Source organism: Cyprinodon variegatus, unplaced genomic scaffold (genome assembly GCF_000732505.1).
Source record: "Cyprinodon variegatus isolate N-32 unplaced genomic scaffold, C_variegatus-1.0 Scaffold674, whole genome shotgun sequence".
Taxonomy (NCBI): Eukaryota; Metazoa; Chordata; class Actinopteri; order Cyprinodontiformes; family Cyprinodontidae; genus Cyprinodon; species Cyprinodon variegatus.
Genome location: NW_015151127.1, coordinates 223,123 through 242,857, shown reverse-complemented (window position 1 = coordinate 242,857; position 19,735 = coordinate 223,123). Strand labels below are relative to the sequence as shown.

General features: G+C 37.6%; 2 protein-coding genes across 2 annotated transcripts in view; one reads left to right on the top strand and one right to left on the bottom strand.

Annotated features, from left to right (window-relative positions):
* sft2d1 (SFT2 domain containing 1) overlaps positions 1-11,194 on the bottom strand; it is a 17,387-nt gene extending 6,193 nt beyond the window's left edge. The window contains exons 1-6 of the mRNA XM_015394164.1: positions 10,958-11,194; positions 10,364-10,450; positions 6,365-6,447; positions 3,859-3,940; positions 3,351-3,386; positions 3,221-3,279 (exon numbers count right to left, since the gene is read on the bottom strand). Coding sequence (XP_015249650.1) covers positions 3,221-3,279; positions 3,351-3,386; positions 3,859-3,940; positions 6,365-6,447; positions 10,364-10,450; positions 10,958-11,023 — 413 coding nt within the window. The 5' untranslated portion in view covers positions 11,024-11,194. The remainder of the gene's footprint in view (positions 1-3,220; positions 3,280-3,350; positions 3,387-3,858; positions 3,941-6,364; positions 6,448-10,363; positions 10,451-10,957) is intronic.
* A 1,256-nt stretch (positions 11,195-12,450) lies between these two features.
* LOC107097124 (lutropin-choriogonadotropic hormone receptor-like) lies at positions 12,451-19,735 on the top strand. Its single transcript, XM_015394140.1, has 11 exons — positions 12,451-12,605; positions 15,082-15,153; positions 15,272-15,346; positions 15,434-15,508; positions 16,395-16,469; positions 16,576-16,653; positions 16,743-16,811; positions 16,904-16,978; positions 17,211-17,396; positions 18,000-18,068; positions 18,529-19,735. Exons 1-11 carry the CDS (start codon positions 12,451-12,453, stop codon positions 19,733-19,735), a joined length of 2,136 nt encoding a protein of 711 aa, XP_015249626.1.

The following is a 19,735-nucleotide window of genomic DNA, read 5'->3' as shown; positions in this document are numbered from 1 at the left end:
TTTGACCAGCCTGATTCAACTCTAATTAATACAATTCCTGTAGAATAAAGGACTTGTTTAGGACTGGTTATATATTAGGTTTAAATATTTATGAGCGATTGAGAAACAAAGTCATCAATGTCTGAAATTGTTAACAAGCCACTTCTAGAGTTGGGCATACACTGTACGATTTTTTGCCCTTTTTGGGCTTATTCTCCAGTCGTGCAAGAATTTTTTGATTGGGGCGAAGGCCAATCAGCCTCTCACTACCTCCTCTTGGTCCGGAATCGTAATTTGAGAGAAAATCAAACATGTTTGCAATCCAGTCGGCCATCAAAAGATTGCATCAGAGCGTCGGCTGCACAGTGTGAAAACATGCATGGTGAGCTGTGAACTTTTAAACCCTGTGGTTTTGTCGTACATTTTGAGCTGCAGCTGTGTGCCACGAATGAAGATATTGCACAGTGTATACCCAGCTTAAGGTTGTGGGACTCTACTGAACCACACTGGGAACCATTATCCCTAAATGGGGAAAACATAAAAAAAAAAAAAGGTGGTGAAAATTTACCGGAGTTCACCAAAGGACCCAGAAAAAAACCTAGAGCAGAGTTTCTTAACCCTGCTCTTCAGAGCCCTCCATCCTGCATTAGACACAAGCAGGTGCTTAACCTTAAATGGAGGTCACTGGATCATTTGAATCAGATGTGGTGGAGCAGACACACCCAATACATTAGGACTTCTGACTACGGATGTACGATATTGTCAGCATGTTAAAAATTGAACATCAACCATTCCAACGATATAACAGGCAATGTTCAAATCTTGGAAACCAAGTCCAGTGGATTTTTTTTTTTTTACTTTTACGGAATGACTATGACCTGGATGACTGAGAATCTTCATCAGCAACAGGCAATGTTATATCAAGTGAGGATTATGCCTGCAGCACCAGCACGTTACGTGCGTCCAACTAAAGCAGGGGTCCGCAACAGATGCTGAAACAAAAATGACGATGGTGTGGATGTTTTGCAAGTTTTAGCAAAAAAGATCACAAACTATTTTGCAATAACTGCACAAGAGAGGAGGGAAAAATAATAAAATATCAGTTATCAACTAGTATCAGCCAAAACTGCAATATCTTGCATCCCTGCTTTTTTAAAGGAGAAGTTCGGTTTTTTACACTTTAAGCCCATTTTCTGTAGTGTCCAGGATGAAATCGAATGATCGACACCAAAAGTTTGACNGTGCCATGGCGATGTCTTGGAGGACATTAGAAGACAGGAGATGAAAGTAGGAGGTGTATGGCTGAGGCAGAAATCTGCCAAAACTGCCCTGATCCGTTATCCTCCAGAATACTAGCAGATGAGCAACAATAGAGTCACAGTGACATTCGAAACTATTGTTAGTTTTTTTTTTTTACTTAGTTCATAGTAAGAATCATCCAACGCCTGAAATGCTGACATCACAGTTAAAGTGAAGATGAACCCAAGAAATTCTAACATTTCACATGGGAGAATTTGGATTTATTGGATGTTCCTAAAGCATTAATACAAACCACATCACAGGACTGTTTTTTATATGTATGTTTATATATGTACATTCCCCCTCAGATCATAAAATTATGGTTTTAACTCTAAAAATGTTTCTATTTATCAATACCAGCTCACCCTAGCCCTGTGTGAAAAAAAAAAAAAATCTTCTCCTGATGTTAAAACATAAATGCACCATAATTAACCAAACTTGGAAAGCAGAGTTAAAATTTGACCAGCCTGATTCAACTCTAATTAATACAATTCCTGTAGAATAAAGGACTTGTTTAGGACTGGTTATATATTAGGTTTAAATATTTATGAGCGATTGAGAAACAAAGTCATCAATGTCTGAAATTGTTAACAAGCCACTTCTAAAGTTGGGCATACACTGTATGATTTTTTGCCCCTTTTTGGGCTTATTCTCCAGTTGTGCGAGAATTTTTTGATTGGGGCGATTTTCAGCCTCATCGTGCGACGTGTAGTATATACAGGGAGTAGCGAAGGCCAATCAGCCTCTCACTCCCTCCTCCTGGTCCGGAATCGTAATTTGAGAGAAAATCAAACATGTTTGCAATCTAGTTGGCCGTCGAAAGATTGCATCAGAGCATCAAACTATTTTGCAATACCTGCCCAAGAGAGGAGGGAAAAAATAATAAAATATCAGTTATCAGCTAGTATCAGCCAAAACTGCAATATCTTGCACCCCTGCTTTTTTAAGGTTCAGTCTGTGAATAGATGATCCAGAAAAATAAACAAGGTGGAGCCATGTTACATCTGGCATAAATCTACAGACATTCTGACAAAGAACATGATCACTACAGTTAAACATGCTGCTGACGGTGTGGTGTCTGGGTTTACTTAGTTGGGTAAACCTGGATTACTTAGAGGAACTGAAGGCAGCTAACCAGAAAATCCTGAAGGATTATATGGAGTCACCAGGTTTATGTGGCTAAATCCAAAGCCCAACTGAACGTTTACATCTGGGCGGCTCAAATAAAAGGTTTCATTTCATTGACTTGTGTTAAATTATGATATATTGTTATGACCTTTAACAGGCTGTTTGTCTTCAAAACCCTCCCATCTGGTTAAGTTCATAAAATCAAAAAGTACAAGACTAACTTAGGTATAAAAATGTATATATGGCAGATATTCCTACAGCAGATATAAAGAAAGAATCATCCAATAAAGTCTGGCATTAATGAGGTTTTAATGATAGCAAACAATTTTACACCTATTCAGGCTCCGTGTTCAAATAGAACTACGGATATCTGGATAAAGATCTTTGATTTTAGAGATTATGCTGACACAGCAGCTCTGAGTACTGACCAACTGTACATACATTCCTTACTTATTTTGAAGTGAGGACAGTTAGAAAAGGCTAGGTAAAGTGTAATTACTCAGAGAACAATAGTCAACAATAATAAGTATAAGAACAACCGGCCCATTTATAACAAACCAAAACGTTTAGTTTAACAAAAGTTGATAGAAGCTGAATCAAAAATTTTAGATGCAGATATTTTCCAACAATAGCTCTTTGGCTGATGTTCCAATATCAATATCTGATCAGGACATCCCTAAAAATATCAAACTATAAGAAAAGTGACTCAACTGATGAAAAAAATATACATATATACGCATCCTCCTAAGGTTTTGAATGTTTGGAATAAATTAGAGCAGCTGAGAAAGAGACCAAACAGCAAAGTCAATCTTACCAGGTCATTGACAAAAACTGTAGAATACAGAAGATGATGGCCAATCCATTTTTCTTCCACTGTAGAAAATAAATATATTAAAACATCCATTTTAGCGAGTTAAATACTAACAGGCCTGTTGAACACTTACCCAAAACGCTGCACAAAGTGTTAAGACAAGGCACAGCTGGGGGAAGGAGAAGACAAATACTTGGTTAGAGAACATTTAAAAGGAAAATCCACGTCCATAGACTCACTCTCCATCGTCTGTCATTGTACTAAAGCCTCCTTTTTGGCCACAATGGCTGCAGATATTTTCACCCGACTTTTATACTGAGTTTTATATAAATAATTTTGTGTGTGTGATAAGATTTACAACTGCATATCCTCTGCCTATACATTTGCAGGGTTTGGTCATTAAAATATGATTTTGATGAAGGCAAAATGGCAAAAATAAAAAGTTTGCATTCACTGCTTTCTGAATTGCACATTCAAATCACTTTGGAACTTGTATCTGTGGATGAAAACAAGTTTGCATTCGTTTAATATACATAAACCTTTTGAAGATCATGAGCTGAAAACTGTGGATCCTTTAATAAACCCTGTCTGTAATTAGAGAAACATATGGCATGTGTGTATACAGTGTAGAATGCATTTACCATCATAACAATGGTAGCTATGAGTCTTGTGGGTTCAAACATCTTCTTCAGCTGTTTCAAGGGTCCCATCAAGAAACAGGTGCTATAGAAATAAAAAAGAAGAAAATGCTGTAGATATGGTGCAAGATACATTTCACGGTATAGATAACAGCTAATCTGTTACGTTTAATGTAATCTCTGCCATAAAATAAAACCAAGGTAAAAGTTGAATAATTTTGCTTTTTAGTCTGAAACATTGGCCGTTCTTTTAGCCAACTTGCACATCCAAAACAATTCGGTTTGGTCGGAAACATCACCAGAGGTTGGAACTAATATGCATTGTGTGCCCTTTATATTTGTAACGCAGTAGGGTGGGTGAAATGACCATATTACATCATGAAGGATTAGAACATGCTGATGAGCTGCCAAAACAGACAGATTGCGGAATCTCTAAGTAAGCTTTATGATTTATCCAATGCAGAAAAACCAAATAGCTTGGAAACCACTGAAAACCATCTTTGAACACAAGTAACAATAATTGTTCTTCCCCTTTACACCAATGTCCTCTGTACAATAGTTAAATAACTATTTACTTAAGCAAAATATACTGGGACAAGTGATAGTCAAATAATCAACAAGGTATTAAAAAAAAATAGAGTTTATGTCATGGTAACCTTTCCTGATTTAAAGATCAACAAATCAAATGAGACGTGTGTTCCCTAAAGACTTTATATTCTGAAAATAATAAATCAGAAAGATTCAATTCTTTTTTATACATAAAAGATGAATAAACAAATAATTCTTAACTGTAATGTGCTTTAATCTGAACTAAGAATGCCAAATTATATGATGATCAATAAACAGAATATCTCTCTTTTGAATTGATCCATTTTCCTCACCCAGCAGTTTCCCCAACAATCTATTGTTTTAAGGATAGCTTTAGCCAAATGCACAGAAAACGAAAACTTTATTACAAAAAAAACTAGAAAGATTTTCAAAGGAGATGCTAAAGGATGATTTACTTTTTAATTAATTTTCCCTGTAGGGGGTCGTTGCTGTCAAAGACTGTTCAGTAAGAACATAAAGGTGGAGCGCAAAATGTAAAACCATTTCTTAATCACACAGAAAGATTACTCTACTCTCTGCTGTTTAAATGAAATAAAAAAAAACATAGTTAATCGATTGTCTTCCAAAGAATAACATCCTTAAATATGAGCATGGAGAGATTTAGGACCCTGTGCCATAAGAAAAAAAAGACAGAATCCAAACACTCATCATAGCAGTATGACTATAATTTAAAGTGGTTTACCGCTGGGTTCAATTTAACCCAACATGCTGCAGTAATTACGGGTTCAACACTTCCTGTCCATCAATGACGCAGTCAGCGCTACGATGGACATTACGGATGTCTTACGTCAGTGAAGTTAAAGAGGAGAAGGCTTTCCCAGCTGGTGAGGCATGCAGCCGTTTTCCCAGTACAGCTGAGTGAGTAGCAGGAATCACTCGGTGTCACATCTGTTAGATGAGAAATTAGAGTAGCGTGCGTTGACGCAGACTCTTCAGACTGATCGGAAGAGAGGGTCTGTTGCTTCGTCTCTCCCTTGTTATTCCAACTGCTTAGTGTGACAGAGTTATTCACCCTGTCCACGCACATGCTGCTAATGCTCGCAAGAAAAGCTGTCGTCTCGGGGGCGACAACTAAGAAGGACTCAGTTGTTCAGCCACAAGTGGGCTTTTCTCTGATGAGAGGAAATCGATTTTTTTTAAACACATTGAAAAATAAAAGAGGCTTTGTTTAATCAAAAAAATTTATAAAAACAAAATCTGAAACAAACGATAAAGATTGGTTAGCCTGTACAGCATTTTAACGGGGGATGTGAAGGAGAATACATTTCTTTGTTAAACCTAAGGATTTCTAATCTGGGAGGGTCTCTACAGTTAGAAAAAAAAAAAAAAACGCAATAATTATTTTTTGACCAAAAATATTAACCTTATAACCTTGGATGTAGAGTTTGATTTCTAATTCCAGTAGAACTGCTCTTAGCCACAGAAAATAATGCTTCTGCTATGCTTTAACATCATATTATGACATAGACAGAGTAAATATGTATTTTAGCCTAAACAAAGAGAACCAGAGTTAGTGAAAATATATTATTTTAAAAAATATATGCAAAAAGGTGAGACAATGAGTGAAAAAAATATAGATTTGTTATTGATCTGTTGGCAGGGGAGAGGCCATGCCAAATCTGGAAGGAAGAGTTGGGACACCGGACCATGCTGAAGACAGCAATGCTAAACCTAGTTAAACTTAGTTTTAGTTTCTTAATGACCCAACTTCCTCTTTAACATTCAAAACTTTTTTATGCCCCCAGATACATGAAGGCATATTGCAATCCCTTCCAATTTTTTTTTCTTTTAGCATGTGCATGTTGCACACAGTAAGAATGCAATAATTATATACTTATTACAACGTTATTATTTAACTCACTGCACCTGTAAATAGATCTAGAGTTACCTAAAGTCTTACCTGGACAAAGCTGCAATATTTCCTAGTGTGTAGAAGACAGCAAAAAGCTTGAGCCCCCCAGGAAGGAACAGCAGTGCGGAGCCCTGGAAAAACAGCAGATTGATTTCTGTGGGCTGTAGAGAACATCCTCATACATTCATTAGAGGTTAAAGGTGAAGGAAATGCAGCAATGGGATGAAAATCAAAGATTTAACATCTCAAACCTTTATCTGAGAATGTTAGAAAGCTTAAGATTTTCTATTGTGCTTTTAAAACATCACAGGAATATAGCTGGTCTCCTCTAGTAACAGACCAACAAAGGTTAGGTTGAAATTTGTTTTTATCTCATTTACAATGATTTAGATACACCTAATTAATAACCGCTTACAATGAGGGCTAGTACAACAGCAATTATGCACAAACCTAGCGTTAAATTTATAAGCACTGTGGAAAAAGTTCGATATTTTTATCAAATAAAAACAAAGAGCTATTTAGACGGCCTTGCTAAAGCAGTCATACCTCTAACTTTTTTTTTATTATTGTCACATTTAGAGACTTTAGACAGATTTTATTTGTAATTTTGTTTACACAAGTGTAAATTTAGATCACAAACCTAAATACACTTTATTAGAATGTTAGCTTTTACAAATGTATGATCCTCAGCCCAGTCAAGCTAGATAGAAATGCCCTTTGAACAGAAAAAAATCATGTCAGGATCTCATTTAGATTCGGGACTGGGCTTTTATTGGTGCCATCAAACACACTGCAATCTAAACCATTCTATAAACTCAGGCTCTATGTTTATGGTGTCCCCCTACTGGAGGATGAAACTTCTCTACAGTCTCAAAACTAACAAGCCTAATTCCAGCGATACCCGTGATTCAGCACAATCCATCTTCCCTTCAACTTGCACAGGCTAAGGAAATTCATCCCCACAGTATGATGCTGCCATCATCACCCAGTGTGTGTGGGCTGTTAGTTTTCTGTCACAGAGTTTTAGGTTAGAAAGTATATTTTGGCCTCAATCGCTTTGAGTCTGCTGTGGCTATGGCATGTGGTAAACTAGAAACCGGGTTTTTGGCTATTTCTACTTAAATATTCGATCACTTCTAAATACAACAGTTATTAGATTTGTATTTAGTTGAATTAGACTAAAGGGAGCTGTACAATAAAACTAAATTAAAGATATAAAGCATTATGCACTACCTGGTCAGTGGTCTGTCATACGAAATCTACAAAAAAGACTTTACGTTTGTATTTGCAACATAAAAAATGCACCTATGTCGAGGCTCCCAACAGGCCCAATAAGTATTTAACAGCAGGCTTTTAGTTACTCGGGTTTTTAATCTCATCAGTGAATACTATTAAAATCAGCTCAATATGCACCTTATAGATGTTAAGGACCACAGATTCTAATGTTTATTTTTTTGTATCTACAAACAAGATTTCTTTCCTGACCTGGAAACTGGTTGCTCTTTTCCTTTTCACTTGAACTTTTCTCATTTTCTATCTTAAAAAATATATTTTTTTATAAATAACATGACAGAAAGTTTTCCCTTTCTAATTGTTTTTTTTTTCTTTTCAAACGTAAAAAGAAGAACAAAGTCATAAAAGTTACATTTTCTGTCTACTTATTTTGAATTGTGGGAACAAAAAAATATTTTAATGCCAAATTCAAAAGTAGTGATCGCTTATACACGCTGGTTGGGTGAAAGATTTTAAATGAGTGCCTGGCTCTATACTTCAAAAGGCTGTTTTTCTTAAGGCAGTGTGAATTTTCACAGATAAGTGTGTGTGTGAAAAGACTTCCTCTTATGACTAACATGCTCAAACTCTTTGGGTAAAGCTATTCATTTATGCGGCATTAAAGCATCGATTTAGCAGAGGCGTAGCCAGAAAATGTTTATAAGGGTGACCAGGCAATAAACAATGTACACTGAGGGGTGGCACCAGAACCTCAGGCTCAATCTACGCTGTTCCAACAGGAAAATTAACAAGGAACACATACATATTTTCTAAATAAAGACAATCTATACTTTACAGCCTTCGTAACAAATAGATGCATATATTTAAACATCCGTCTAGATAAAAGGTATTGTAGATAAAATCCTTCCAGGTTTGAGTTCTGGGGCGAACAGCTTTTCCATTGGCATTACGTACCTACTTTTATCAATAATCATTCTGCTTAAAATTGACATTTACAAGTACTAATATCTACATTAATTGATTATTAAATTAGTTTTTATTAAAGTAGTTATTTATCTCTGATCTCACTGAAGACTCCTTGATCACTTGCAGAGACACATAATTTCTTCTTTACCCGATAAAACACAAAGTTTAGTTCTGAAAAGAGCATTAATTCTGTATTTATCATCTTTAATGTTAGCATTCTCCTTGTTTTTGTTAAAGGAGAATGCAGTTTGTTTGTTTTTTACATTGGGCCCTTGATTTTACATTATTACATTATGTTCTACTCACCCATGTGAGTTTTGTGTCATTTGGAGCTGTTCTGAAGATATTCCATTGGGTTATGTCCAAGTAACGTCTTCTTATGGGCAACAACTTGAAGGCACAAACTAAACTGTTCATAATGTATTCTTTATGGTACGCCAGCATTCATTAGCCTGACGTAGTCCGACTCAATTCTAGTCAGAATATGAGTCTGATACTGCTCCATAGAGCTGTGATTATGGGGCGTGTTTCAAACGAACCAGGAAAAAAAAATGCCTCTGCACTCAATTGGATAGACCTACAACCAATAAGAGCAACGGAGTGCGTGACGTATGTTAAGCGAGGCATAGTTGTTGTCCACAAAAATCAAAGCGTGCAGTTGCACGCCGATAATAAGAAGATGAGACTTGATCGCGTTTCTCTGTTCCTCTTTTAAAATTAATTTGCTGTCGATATCTTCTAGAACAGACCTAATAGCAGAATCTACTCACCTTTCCAGCGGCAGCCATTATTGTTGTCACCCAAGCGCGCATTGGTCACGTGGTTGATTATGTTACTGTTGGTCATCTGTCCATCATCGTATAAAGCCCGCCCTGACAATTTGATTGGATTGCCTGACAGTGGGCGATAATACTCACGCTACTATGGAGCAGAGCCAGACCGAACTTCCCGACCTCAAACTTTGTGGGCGGGATTAAGTTCGGAATGGCACCCAGGCTAAGCGTTCATAACATGTAGGCGAATCACTATCCCCCAGACATCCACGGTTATATTTTTTATATTTATATATTTTTTAAGTATGACGTCATCCGCGCGCACCGGCTACTATTTATTCATCCTGTCCGCTAAACTGCTGCTAGTTTTACTCACATGCCTGGAAGATGTCTAGTGCTACTACCACAGATGATCTCGCTCTCGAAATGGAATTTAATGATTCAGATTAGCTAGCCGAATGAATAGAAGGGGTAGAGCGTAGCCGTCTGTGGCCCGGGCTGCTGGTCACAACTCCAGTCTGGTGCACGGATGCGCCATACACACTTAACTTTGTTTTTTTTTAAATATAAATATAAAAAATATAACCGCGGATGTCTGGTGGACAGTGATTTGCCTACATGTTATGAATGCTGGCGTACCATAAAGAATACATTATGAGTCGTTGCCAATAGGAAGACGTTAGTTGGATATAACCTAAACCAACATCTTCAGAACGGCTCCAAATGACACAAAACTCATATGGGTGAGTTGAACATGATGTAATAACGTAAAATCAAGGGCCCAATGTAAAAAAAAAAAAAAACAGCATTCCTCTTTAAGTAATTGTTAATATATGGAAAATTTAAATGTTTTGAATATTACACTTGAAAGCATTACTGCTTACACCATATGTATTAGAGGGGGGAAATGGTGGGGGTGGTCAATCCGACCCTGGCCCCCCATCTAGGTCCGCCCCTGCGAGTTAGGTCAATCAAAGGAAGAAACTGGCTCTCTGCTAATTTAGCAAATTTATGTTTAAGGTGAACATTTTATTTTTACTGTCAGTTTTATAAGCAGAGCTGCAGAGACACTCACGAGTATGGAGAACAGGATGCCTACAGCAAAGCATATGACAAACCATTTCACCCTGGTGCTGAAGCTGAGAGAGCTGCCATCAAGGACCTGGTGAGAACAATGAGAGGATATCACACGACAAGTCTAATGACCTACACTGAGACCCACTGGCTTCCACCGGACATTCAACTATGGTGGCTGGAGCCAAGCATTTTTAATGTTACAGGCCAACTTCTACATTAAAACGTCAAAACAAAAGCAGCGTTTTGATCAAAGTGAAACCAAGCAGAACCTTACCTTATATCCTCCTAAATGTGAAAGCGTGCAAGAATATAAGCAAAACAGTTACAGTTAAAAGCTAGCAATGACATAGAACCTCATTTAAGGCATGACTTATTAGAAAAAAAAGTTAGCTAATTCTGCTAAAGGCTAAGGTAAAAGTTAGCTGTCAGTTTAGAAAAATCCGCATCGAACAAGAAAACAAATATTGAAAAGTAGTAACATTTAGCATTACTGATAAGACATATTTAAATGCGGTTGCCTGAGACAGTAACTTATAATAACAAGTTTTTTTGGACACAGTTAGCATTAGCAGCTGTCAAACACTAAGCTAACCTGTGCAGTTAACCCGAGTTCTTCATTGTCTTCCCGGCCGCTCAGAACACGTCGCAGTTTATCCATCGTCAAAAACTCAAACACGTAAAGGTTTAAGAAGAAATAATGACACCAAAACAGTCCAGACTAAAGAGTGTCCGTTGGTGTTCAATGACTACTATCGCTGACATTAGTTGCTCCACACTTCCTGGCTTCAGGACGTCTTCACTGCGACTGGCTGACCTGGAATCAGTTTACAGTTAGACCATGAGTGGCGTATTTCCTGAAAGAGGCGTTTTAACTGACCGAAGATCAGACCCTTAAAACAACTATGACGCCTCCTCTGGACGGTTACAGCTGCCTCTTTATTGGGCATAACGGTGTTACGAAAGTTTATGAAAGTGACCCAAACTGACTATGCCTATATATTTTAACTACATTTAACTAGATTTTAGTTGTGTGTGGCGTGAGCCAGTCTATTGTAAAAAAATAAATAAAATAAAAATAAAAATCTAACAAATAGGAAAATACGACAGAAAATGCAAAAACTAAAATAAAAACGTGACATTTCACAATATTATCTAGTGAAGTTGACTGCTCTGGCCACTTCATTAGCGGTGTCTTTTTTCTGTCCCATTGTCGCCACCTAGTGGAAGCATCAGCAGCGGGCCGTTCACTCAGGATTGGCAAGCAAATAGTGTATAAATTCGCACAGACTTTTCAGTACAAACGAGATACCAATGTATCGTTTAATACTTCAACATCATACCTTAAAATTAAATCGTTTATTTAATTTTTTTCTGGTTAAGTCTTATATTATTAAATGTTTCTAACAATTACTTAGCAATATATCATTTATTTTGCGCACCTGTTCATACTAAATGAAAATCAGGAACTATAAGCAATATCCTGCTGCTGGTAGTAATTATCTATTTTGAGTCTCATAGCCAGCAGATTTAAGGGATGTGTTTTATAGTAGTTATCCTATTCCACTGTAATATTTGCAAAAACATCTTTTGTTTCAAGGATGAATAAAATTTATAACAAAAGACATTTATTGTGGGAAACTTTTAAGGTCATACTGCTCCTCTAAGGGACACTGGCTCTTTGTGAATATACCAGAGGGAAGACATTTTGACAGCAACAATAAAAAAGTAGCTTTAGAGGTAAGGTACAATTTCCCCAAACTGTACAAAGTGTTCTTTATGTAATCTAAACAGTGTTACATATTCTTCCTCAGAAAAACAGGCCAACATTAGCAATTCAGTGCAAACTTTAATGAAATATTAATTCTTATTTCATAATAATATTGGGGGCCATTGTTAAAATAAGAGTGATAATCGCTGTGGTTGTAGTTCAGGTAGCTCTGATCCCCCTCTGCGCTCTTATACAGCTCCAGCTGTTTCTCCCTGCGCGCAGTGGGCTCACTTGGCGCAGTTGGTGCAGTGAGCGCAGTGGGCTCAGTGAGCAGAGCGCCTTCTCAGGGTTCGGACGTTTCACAGACACCGGCAGTGATGTGGGTGCCGCTCCCCGTTTATCTACTCCTGTTGGGCCCGTTCTTTTATGGCTGCTCATGTTTCCTGTGCCCGAGGATCTGCCGATGCTCCACCCAGACAATCAGATGTATGGATCCAGCAGATGCAGAGAAGGATCAATGGAACAAAAGACTGTAAGTATAAGGGTTATTGATTGGTTACAACATTCTAAAACCCGCGCTACTCGTGCATGTCATGAAATGTTACTATGGATGTGATGTTAAGTAGCTCTTTGATTATATAAAGTAATTTTTCAGACAAATCGCGCGTAATTACGCACAATGAAATGTTCGAGTTTGAACCAAACTTGCTTTGTTGCATAAAAATGAAATTAGTTGTTGGACTGTTATATTTAGAAGTGCATTCTTTAAAAATCTTACTAATAAGATTTGAGAAATATTCTTTTTAATAAACATTTAATTTGCATCAGGCTCCTTCTTCAGACTAAATATTATCTATTGTTTTACGATTTTGCATTATACAGACTGTCATGGACCAATGCAATGTGCAGCTTTTGACAGCCGTCTAAACTTTGTTCCAGAAAACTTTATAGCAATCATCTCTTCCACTCATTGTTTATCATCATAAAAGAACAGCTTAATAAAAACATATGCACAGACCTTCAGGGTCACCCCATGCAACAAATAGATCCTCAGCGTGACTTCAACTACTTCTTCAATTACTTCTGAAGAACATGTCAAGTTGGCTTCACAAGGTCAGGTACAGACAGGATCCTCTCCTCTTATGCTTCCGAGGCCTCCGAGTTCACCCCCAGAGACTGTGACGAAACACGAAGATGTGGAATCTTGACCTCTAGTTTTTTTTTAAACCACTGGACCTTGACTTTGCACTGATAAGTGTGAACAGCAAGGATGGCACCTTCATGATTGGATCGGATGCTGGCTACAGAAACGTTATACTTGGGGAAACTATTTGCTGTCGGAGGAAAATGATGAGACAAAAAAAAAAAAACAGATTGAAACAAATGAAAATAATGACATAGAAACTCAACCATAAAATACATCCCTCCTATTTTTTTTAATTAAAAATCCCTTATAAATCTCCATTTTGGTGGCCTTTTTTTCTTTAATTCTTTATTTTGCCTTTAACAGGTCTATAATAAAACTTTATCAACATCTATTAACCCCTCCTTCCCATAATAGTTTAGGAACTCTAAATGAGCTGTTTTCAAAGCACTGATATGGTGATGTAATTATCGCCTATAAGATATTAAGGTTTTTTTCAAAGAGGCGTTTTATCTTGATTTCCCAATTCTTAATCCATGATTTACATTTAGTTGAGTGCTACATAGTCATGGTGAAAAGTAATTTTCTGATTTTGGTTTGTTGAAACAGATCTCAGTTGAAGCACTCTGCCTCTTGGGTTTTGAGTTTTAGTCCCCTGGTTTTCTGTTGAACTGGGGAAGTTTTCATGCCACTGGGGACAAGACAGTTAAACACCTTGATTCTACTCTCACCATGCCTAATAGAAAGTAGAACATTTGGGGGTTTTAATGCCAAGCCTTCATTTGATCAAACATTTTTTTGTCATAATAGCCTAATTCAAACTTCAAAAAATTATTTTATTGCCCTCAAAGTGAAATTAAATGTTGTAGTAAGGCATATGTTTTTTTCTTTAAAAAAAAAAATAAATATTTTGTATATGCTGGAAGCTGTAGGCGGGAAGGATCTTATGTAGTGGTCTGTCTTGCAGTGAATTCAGAGAAGCTTTCAACTGAAGACACTCTGTTGGTGTTCATTCTTTTAAAGAGGATGCTCATGGTTGTCTAATGTTCTTCATTTTCTACAGTTTTCTTCCAAGTAAAATCAATGTAGAGGAGTTCCAGCTTACCTCACCTTCTTTATAAGCTTGTTGAGCTTCTGTAAGTCATTTACTCTGATGTTACCAGATCAGCTGATGGCAGAGAAGATCAAACTCCCCAAAACGGATTTATAGAATATATGCAGGATCTTGCTGCAGATACTGAATGATCTAAGCCTGCTTAGGAAGTACAGTCTACTGTTGCCCTTTTTGTAGATAACTTTACAGTTCCAACTCAATATGAGGCTTCTTTAAAATTCTGTCTGCTAATATGGTGAGATATTAAAGGAGAGACATTGGAGTCAGGGATATGATCCTGCAGACATGTTTACTGTAGGTAAAACACATAACAGTACATTCCTAATATTCTGTCTGGGTCATTGCTAAAGCTTGGATTACTAATAATGATTGATGAAGGCTTGTATTTCCTTCTCCTTTCTCTTATCCTTGCTCCTGCTCTTCTCTGTATCCTTGGTGCTTCCTTTTCAACTCAGCCAGGACTTGCAGATGTTTAAGTATTATTTCAACTATTGAGATTTTAATGAGCTTAAAAAACAACTTCCTGTGGTTATGTATAATAACAAATGTCCAAAAAAGAAAAGATATGGAAAAATCATATCACATGCACAACATCCAACAGCAGAGGTAAAAAAGAAAAGAAAAGAAAAAGAAAATGTGATTCAAAAATTTAATATCTGAAAAAGAATGTTAGAATCATGCTAGCAGTGCTACACCGACATGCAGCCACCTTGCCATCATAACCTAATGCTCGACTTTTGTCACTTTTAGGTTTCTTTATCACCTTTCTTTTAAAACTATATCGAGCCATTCTTTTGAGGATTTGAGAGGAGTTCGGAGGATGTAAGTATTGCAACCCGTTTTGTGTTCTACTATTAGAGATCATGTTTAGCTGATACTGAAAAACAATGGGTACACCGAGCTAGTCATCTAAACTATTCTGTGTTTTTAATTGTTGCAGTGAGATTGCCCAAAGTGTAACCCTGGAAAGCATCAAGGAACTAGCATTTAGCAACCTTCTAAACCTCTCTGAGATGTAAGTCATGCTCGTAAGAATTTTTTTTCCCTGATCACTGTAGACACTTAACTGTTGAACTGCTCTCTTTTCTCCCCAACTAAACAGTTCAATCCAGAATGCCAGGAGTCTCAGACACATCGACAGAAGAGCCTTTAACAATCTTCCAAATCTTCACTATTTGTGAGGCATCTTTTCAAATGCATAGCACTTTCAGGTTTAAAGTTAAGCCTTAATTAATGTATTGTTAAGTTCTACTTTGCAGAAGCAATCATCCATTTGACTTTAAGCTATTTGTTTAATAGACCAGCAGGATTGAGAAGTTAAAGCAAACTAAATAAACTGAATATTGAGTTGACATGAGAAGAAGAAGAAAAAAAGTCACATTCTGTGCAAAATTTGCTCTGATAAAAGAGTGGGAGCAAAGCCATCAATGTAATAGCTCCACACTAAGTCTCCACTGCTGTTTTCTCCAAACAATATATATGGACATAACCCACACTTAATGGAAGAGGGCACTCAACTCTTACTAGACCAAACCTGAACTTTATAGGCAGCATGATGTTTCAAAAAACAAACACTTCACATCATACCCATCAAAGCCCTATGATGAACCATGGTGGTGGCAGCATCATGCTGTTGTGATGCATGTCTTCAGAAGGGTTAGAAAATTTCTTCTATGATTACACAGAGTAATCTTGGAAGGGGAAAATTTATTGACATGGCTTCCATTATGTCCTGATTCCTTATCTAGATTCAGTGTCATTTGGAAGCGTATACACCACACTTTTCAGATTATTCAGAATATAGAGAAAATTATCATTTTCTTCTCCCCCCCAAATGACATGCTACTTTGTGCAGATTTTTCAAACAATTCCAATTGGACTTTTTAGTAATCTAATAAGAGTTTTAAAAATTCTCAATCTCTGGGTTTATATAGTTTTGCAAGATGAGCTACAGCATCAGACACAAAAAGCAGACGGGGTTACAAGAAAGCATTTTCTGATTGTTTTGCTTCACATCTAAGTCTGCAATTATTATGGACATCTAATTTTCTTTATTACTGCAGGAGCATCTCAAACACTGGAATAACAGTCTTCCCAGACGTTACATCAATCGGTTCTCTCAAATCAGACTTCATTCTGTAAGTCCCCCAAAAATTCACAAGAGGGATTCATTTATCCCCAACCACATTTCTCAGTGGTACAGTTCGACAGATTTTTGCAGTCTGAACGGTTATTATGTTGCAGGGAAATATGTGACAACCTTCATCTACTGGAATTGCCTCCAAATTCTTTTCTTGGAATGACTGAGGGATATGTTGCATTGTAAGTCTGCCTCTCCATCCTTCCTTTTGTCAGCTTTTTAGATTTGCTTAATTGAAACAATCCTTTTCAAAGCCAAACTTTAAACGCAGGAACCTCTACAACAATGGTATCAGAGGGATACACAACCACGCCTTCAATGGGACAAAGATAGATAAGCTGTATCTTGCAGACTTCTACTGAATAATCTTTTTTAAATCCATACTAGTCAAAGGGAAAATATGCTTACTGGTCTCACTTTTTTCATTTCTAGGTTATTAAAGAATAATCGTCACCTTAAAGTGATCCACAGTGATGCTTTCCAAGGAGCCACTGGTCCTGGAGTCTTGTAAGTTTTATTATGTTTAATTGTTTTTTATTTTTTTTATTATGTTGACACAAACAAGCCAATATTTTTAGGTCAAATGCTTGTCTTCATTCTGTGCCATGGCCCGCTTATTAAGTACTTGCAGCAGAGGCTGGTTGACTGCTGCTGTTAAATTTTTACTAGGCCATTCACCTGTGCAAAGGTCCAAAAATATAAGGCTTCTCATGTGATGATGTCCTCTGTTATTTCACAGGGATGTTTCTGCAACAGCTCTTACAAAGTTACCTGCTCACGGACTGGATGCTGTTCTGGTGCTGTCTGCTCAGTCAGCATATGGTTTGAAAAGCTTGCCTCCCCTGAAGGGTCTGAGCAGCCTTCGAGAGGCCCATCTCACCTATAATAGCCACTGTTGTGCCCTTCTGAGCTGGAGCACTCACAGGTGATTTGCTCTTTAAAGTGTACAATAAAGAAAAGGATGCAGTATCTTGGAGTTGATTTTGCCCCATCACCCTGTCAGTTTAGCACAGGAGTAGGCCTGTTTCTTTGACAAACCATTTGACCTACAGGCATAAAACAAATGTTTAATTTCTATAATGTTTCTCTACAAGCTGGCAGCATGTATAGAAAACTAGAAACTCACAAATGATGCTCAGCCATTTCTAACACTTTTTCAGTTATAATTCCTGCCCTGAAATGTACCATACATTCAAAATGAATACTAAAATTGAATTTTTTAAAGGTATAAAAAAGACATCTAAATTAAATTTCTAGTTAATCCACGAAGAACTATTGCATGGAAAAAATCCCAAGAATTCAAGAATGAGCTTTTAGAAGATTTTGTGTAAAATCAATAATAACCGACCCTGCAGGGTTGGTAAAAAAAATAAGAAAAATAAATAATATCAAATAGGCTTTTTATAATTTTTCACATTTTGAAATTAAGTGGATTCCCCATAGATTTCTTAATGAGACAGAAGTATTCAAATGTAAATCTCTCTCCCTCTCTCTACATATATATCTATATATTTCTTTTTTTTCCAAGGGACTCTTCAGCTAACCATCCATGGGATAACATATCTACATCATGCAAAAAGGGGAATCCATCAGCAAGGTGACATATTTGTTTATGAATCATCCTCCAAAAGATATGTACTTTAAAAAGTCTTTCAATGTTAACTTTTCACTGCGCTGACGATTTATGTTCTCTTTGTACCCGAATTTTGACAGTTTGTGAGTTCCTATTTAAAAAGTTTTAAAAAATCACCCTCTTTAGTCTGGAATTCTACCAGGAAAGTCAGATCTCTCTCCCAGGTTTAGAATTCAACATAGAAATTCATATTTCACAGTGAAAGTTGCAGGTATGATCTCATTATAAGCAGTTTGTTTAGATTATATCGTACGTATGTATGCTGTGGGCAAGAAAACGACTTCTAATCTTCTCTTATGAAAACCTCAGCTTAAATAATCCAAACAATCCCTTAAAAAGAAAAATCTTCAGTCAACATAGTTTAGTTTATCAGTAGATCAACATAAATCTTTTTCCCTCCATCTTTTTTGTCTCTTTAAATCAGATGCCAGGTTGCTCTCAGAGGCACAGATGGAACACCTTCACTGGGGAGCTTGTCTTATTTTTCTGAAGCTGACCAGGATGACACCTTCCAAGATCTGGACTTCCACTATCTGGAGCTGGGCTTCTATCGCTCACACCCAATAATCTGCACGCCGGAGGAAGATGCTTTCAATCCCTGTGAGGATCTCTCCGGTTTTAGTTTCCTCAGAGTTGCTATTTGGTTCATCAACATCCTCGCTATCACAGGAAACCTGATGGTGCTTCTGGTTTTCTTTACCAGCCGGACCAAGCTGACCGTCCCTCGCTTCCTCATGTGCCACCTGGCTTTTGCTGACCTCTGCATTGGCGTTTACCTTCTTATAATAGCTACAGTAGACCTGAGGACTCGTGGTCACTACAGCCAGAATGCCATTGAGTGGCAAACCGGGCCGGGCTGTAGTGCTGCAGGATTCTTGTCTGTGTTTGGTGGTGAGCTGTCAGTCTACACGCTTTCCACCATCACCTTGGAGCGGTGGCACACCATCACCAATGCTCTACATGTAGAGCGTCATCTTGTCCTGACGCAGGCTGCAGGTATAATGGCAGCTGGTTGGTTACTCTGTCTAGGTATGGGGATGCTGCCACTGGTTGGTGTTAGCAGCTACACTAAAGTCAGCATGTGCTTACCCATGGACATAGAGACTCCTCTAGCTCAGGCCTTCATCATCATCATTCTACTCCTCAATGTGGGGGCCTTCATTATTGTGTGTGTCTGTTATGTGCTTATTTACCTGGCTGTGAAGAACCCAGAGTTCCCGGAAAGAAGCGCAGACACCAGGATAGCAAAACGCATGGCTGTCCTCATCTTCACCGACTTCCTCTGCATGGCGCCCATCTCCTTTTTCGCTATTTCTGCCGCCTTTAAGGTTCCTCTCATCACAGTCACAAACTCCAAGATTCTGTTGGTCCTCTTCTTCCCCATCAATTCCTGCGCCAACCCCTTCCTCTATGCTATTTTTACCAAGGCCTTCAGAAAAGATGCCTATCAACTCATGAACGTCATTGGATGCCATAAAAGCAAGGCCGACGTTTATCGTTGGCATTGCTGCTCAGAAAATGCAATAAAAAGCAACCTGAGATCCAATAATAAAGGATCCCAGATTGGAGTAAACCTAGCTCCCAAATCACATCAGGAACTTCAACCTAAAGATGAGCAGGAGATAACCTGA

What these genes read in the sequence shown, in the direction of transcription:
- LOC107097124 (XM_015394140.1), top strand. Translation starts at nt 12,451, where the DNA reads ATGTGGGTGCCGCTCCCCGTTTATCTACTCCTGTTGGGCCCGTTCTTT. An exon ending in CTTCTAAACCTCTCTGAGAT is followed by an intron (nt 15,347 to 15,433) that starts GTAAGTCATGCT and finishes CCAACTAAACAG; the next exon opens with TTCAATCCAGAATGCCAGGA. An exon ending in GGGACAAAGATAGATAAGCT is followed by an intron (nt 16,812 to 16,903) that starts GTATCTTGCAGA and finishes TTTCATTTCTAG; the next exon opens with GTTATTAAAGAATAATCGTC.